Source organism: Trichechus manatus, unplaced genomic scaffold (assembly GCF_000243295.1).
Source record: "Trichechus manatus latirostris isolate Lorelei unplaced genomic scaffold, TriManLat1.0 scaffold00194, whole genome shotgun sequence".
NCBI classification, from domain to species: domain Eukaryota; kingdom Metazoa; phylum Chordata; class Mammalia; order Sirenia; family Trichechidae; genus Trichechus; species Trichechus manatus.
In genome coordinates, this window is record NW_004444130.1 from 1,827,169 (window position 1) to 1,832,018 (window position 4,850).

General features: G+C 40.4%; 1 protein-coding gene across 1 annotated transcript in view; it reads left to right on the forward strand.

The window, feature by feature from the left end:
- Positions 1–4,850, forward strand: part of HYDIN (HYDIN axonemal central pair apparatus protein) — a 359,230-nt gene that overhangs the window by 218,467 nt on the left and 135,913 nt on the right. Inside the window, exons 24-25 of the mRNA XM_004387835.2 lie at positions 3,052–3,171; positions 3,409–3,618. Of these exons, the coding sequence (XP_004387892.1) occupies positions 3,052–3,171; positions 3,409–3,618 (330 nt within the window). The remainder of the gene's footprint in view (positions 1–3,051; positions 3,172–3,408; positions 3,619–4,850) is intronic.

The window sequence follows — 4,850 nt, forward strand, 5'->3', positions numbered from 1 at the left end:
AACAGCACAATTGGAAGAGCATAGTCAATGTCACTGAACTGTGTATGTAGAAATTTTTGAAACGGTGTATCTTTGGCTATGTGTATCTTCACCAAAAAAAAAAGGGTGAGAGGTTAGAGGGTTAATATGTTGTGGGGTTGTTAACCAATGTCATAAAACAAGTATGTCTACTACTGTTTCATGAGAAACTATTTGTTCTGTAAGCCTTCACCTGAAGTACAATAAAATAAAATAAAAAAAAAAAGACTTCACCAAAAGAGTAAAAAGACAATGTACAGACTGGGAAAAAATTTTCAGCTACGACATATCCAATCAGGGTCTAATCTCTAAAATCTACAAGATACTGCAAAACTTGAACCACAAAAAGACAACTAACCCAATTGAAAAATGGGCAAAGGATATGAACAGGCACTTCACCAAAGAAGATATTCAGGCAGCTAATATATACATGAAGAAATGCTCAGGATCATTAGCCATTGGAGAAATGCAAATCGAAACTACAATGAGATACCGTCTCACCACAACAAGGCTAGCATTAATCCAAAAAACACAAAATAGTAAATGTTGGAGAGGTTGTGGAGAGACTGGAACACTTAAATACGCTGCTGTAAAATGGTACAACCACTTTGGAAATCAATTTGGCTCTTCCTTAAAAAGCTAGAAATAGAAATGCCATACAATCCGACAATCCCACTCCTTAGAATATATCCTAGAGAAATAAGAGTCATCACACGAATAGTTCTGTGCATACCCATGTTCATTGCAGCACTGTTTACAATAGCAAAAAGACGGAAACAAGCTAGGTGCCCATCAACAGATGAATGGATAAACAAATTATGTTATATTCACACAATGGAATACTACGCAATGATAAAGAACAACGATGAATCCTCAAAACATTTCATAACATGGATGAATCTGGAAGGCATTATGCTGAGTGAAATTAGTCAATCACAGAAGGACAAATATTGTATGAGACCACTATTAAAAGAACTCAAGAAAAGGTTTAAACACATAAGTTTACCAGGGTGGGGAGGGCGGGAGAGGGGAATTCACTAACTAGATGGTAGACAAGAACTATCTTAGGTGAAGGGAAGGACAACACACAATACAGGGGAAGTCAGCACAACGGGACTAAACCAAAAGCTAAGAAGTTTCCTGAATACAGCCAGACACTTCGAGGAGCAGTGTAGCAGGGGCAGGGGTCTGGAGTCCATGGTTTCAGGGGACATGTAGGTCAATTGGCATAACAAAGTTTATTAAGAAAATGTTCTGCATCCTACTTTCGTGAATGGTGTCTGGGGTCTTAAAAGCTAGTCAGCGGCCATCTAAGATGCATCAGTTGGTCCCCCACCCACCTGGAGCAAAGGAGAATGAAGAACACCAAAGACACAAGGAAAATATTAGCCCAAGAGACAGAAAGGGCCATATAAACCAGAGACTCCATCAGCCTGAGACCAGAAGAACTAGATGGTGCCTGGCTACCACCAGTGACTGCCCTGACAGGGAACACAACAGAGAGACTCTGATGGACTAGGAGGAAAGTGGGGTGCAGAAATCAAATTCTAGTAATAGAACTGGGTTTGATGGTCTGACTGAGACTGGAGGAACCCCAGAAGACATGGCCCCCAGACTCTCTGTTAACCCAGAACTAAATCCATTCCCAAAGCCAACTCTTAGACAAAGCATAGACTGGACTATAAGACATAAAATGATACTCGTGAAGAGTGTGCTTCTTAGTTCAAGTAGATACACTAGAGTAAATGGGCAGCTCCTGTCCAGAGGTGAGATGAGAAGGCAGAAAGGGATGGAAGCTGATTGAATGGACATAGGAAATCCGGGGTAGGAAGGAGGACTGTGCTGTCACATTATAGGGATAGCAACTAGGGTCACATAACAACGTGTATATAAATGTTTGTATGAGAAACTAATTTGAGCTGTAAACTTTAACCTAAAGCACAAAAAAAAATTAGCATAGCACGCTAACGAAAATACCTTGAGGGGGAGGGGACTTTTGGCAAATAAACGTAGAAGCCCCATGTTATCTGTGTGAAAATACAGTAGTCAATTATTTACCTGTGCCACATAAATATTTTTTAAATGATGCGTGTGAAGACTATTCAACCACATAGGAAGGCATGCATAAGGTCAACTGAAGAATCAGGATACAAATACATATGTATATATACACACAGGTATATACAGAGTACAGCCTAATGATTGATTTTTATTTTTCTCTTTGAATCATTCTGTATTTTTCCAATTTTTTGAATGAGTATGTGTGTGTATATAAAACACTTGGCTTTTAAGTGTTAATTCTTTTTTTTCCTATTTTGGAAGATGTTTGTCATAAATAACTGGAATGCAAAAGAAAAAATCCTCCAAATCCCAACACTCAGAGAAAAATGCTACTGAAATTTTAGCAAAAAACTCACAGATATCTGTTTGTGTATGCCAATCTCTGAATGAATTTACACACACTCAGCCTTCAGATACATAAGACCAAAAATACCAAACCCGTTGCAGTCGTGTCTATTCCAACTCATAGCAACCCTACAGGACAGAGTACAACTGCTCCATAGGGTTTCCAAGGAGCCACTTGTCAATTTGAACTGCCAACTTTTTGGTTAGCAGGGAAGCTCTTAAACACTGCGCCACCAGAGCTCCTCAGATACATAGGCATATATCATTTTACATGAAAGGGAACTGCTTTTCACTTAGTAATACATTGTGAATATCATTCCTGATCTATAAACATACATTGCATCAACCTCCATGAAGAGAGGTACCACACACACTTTGTTTAAAGTGATCCCCTATTAATAGACATTTGGTTTGCTTCCAAAGTTTTGCCATTATAAATAACACTGCAGTAAACATTCTTGTGTGTACCTCTTTGAGTACTTGTCCAATTGTCACCTTAGGGAAAAAAAGTAGTGTTTTTATGATCATATACGATATACTTCATTTTTCTGTCAATGATGGGGAGGAGCACATTGATGACCCATTTCATAAAGCTTGCTAGCTTTTCCTCACAACTCTAATTTCTAGGCATTAAAAGTGAATTCTGCTGAAACAGAAAGAGTATGCCCAAGCCAGAGCCAGGTGGAGTTTCATGAATCCTTATGGATCTTTGAACACGATGAAATGCTATCCCTTGGGATAGAAGAGGTACGTAACACCCAGTGGGTTTTTTCCTTACTTAACACCTGCCCCACTTTAGAAATTTAAATCTCGCCCGGCACCATTGCCATCATTACCATCATTAAAAGCAGGTAATAAATGCCTATCTTTTCAGGGTGCTTGGCTAGTTACCTTCCATGGAGTCATTGATTAAAGTCAGGAATTAATTTAATCTTTGAAGTCCCTTCATTCAGATAGTGCTCTCATATAGAACTTCTACTGCAGGTGTTTGATATTTTGCCCCTTTATGGAGTGTTGCAGCCACACAGTAGCCACCAGGTATCTTTTACCTTCTATGGACACTGTGACATCTCTGCACGTGCAAAAGCTCTGTGTGAAGTGGAAGGAGGGCCCACCTATGAAATAATACTGAAAGGAGAAGCATCCCTGGTCAACTATTCCTTTGACACCAAGGAAATCAACTATGGACTACAGGTATTGCAAACCATTGGCTGGAAGCTATTCCGGTTTTGCCTTAAACATTGGCCATAGTCCTTGTCCTCTCATCTCTCCTTGAACCCCTGGAGAAATCACCAATGATCTTATCTCACCATTACACCTGTCCTTGATTCCTTAATCTGCCTTCCCAGCACTGATCTCCTCCAACGGCCAGGCATCTTCATTTGCTTTTCCAACTATCTCCTGAAACACAGCATGTTAGACACTAAAATTTTCATCTTCCCTCTCAATCCAGAAGCCAATTCCAACCTCTTTATTTCTTTCAGCAGTATTACCATCTTCCCAGTCCCTTGGGTTTACAATCTCCAAGGCATTTGCCACTGTATTCTCTCCTTTCCCTCCCCACATCTTTACAGTGCCCAAGTTTTGCTAACTCATCCACCAGTCTCTCAGTCAGTTTTTCAACTAATTGAGTGTGTTGTTCTCACACTCCAACATCTCATCAAGCCATGCTCAAAGAATTATAGCAGTTCTTCTTAAACTGCAGCACACAAAAGAATCACTTATGAATCGTGTTAAAATGTAGATGCTGGTTCAGCAGATCCAGGGCTTGAGAGTTTGCATTTCTAATGAGCTCCCAGGTGATGCCAAAGCTGCCGGTCCATGGACCACACTTGAGGGATTACAGTGCATTCTTAGGTTCTGCCACTAACCCATGTAAACATCATTGCCAGATCAATTTTCCCAAAATTACATTTTCACCTCATCAATCCCCTGACCAAGTAACTCCAGCAGTATCAGGGAAAACAACATAGCGTTGAGAAAAGAGCACGGCTTTATAGTCAGTAGATCCAGGATGCTATCCTGCTTTTATTACCAACTGACAGTGACCTTGGGCAAATCCCCTGACCTCTCCAAGTCTCAGTATCCATCATCTGTACGATGAGAGTAGGGTAGCAATGCCTATCTCACCAGGTGGCTGTGGTTACTTAAATAAAGTACCTGAGCAGTTCCATGCCCAAGTCATCAATCATCATGAATTCCCTTCTCTATTACCCAGTGCATGAGAGCTGGGCTCCCAAGCTTTTTTGAGGGTGACCAAGCCCCTCTGATAACTCCTACTAACTACTAATCTCCTCACACAGTAACTTAGTTTCTCACCATTCCCCCAATATAACCCATTCAATTGTAGCCAAGCTGATTCACCCATTGCCCCTAATGCATCTCATTTCTTCCTGCCTCCACACTTTCTCCTTTTTTTTTTTTTT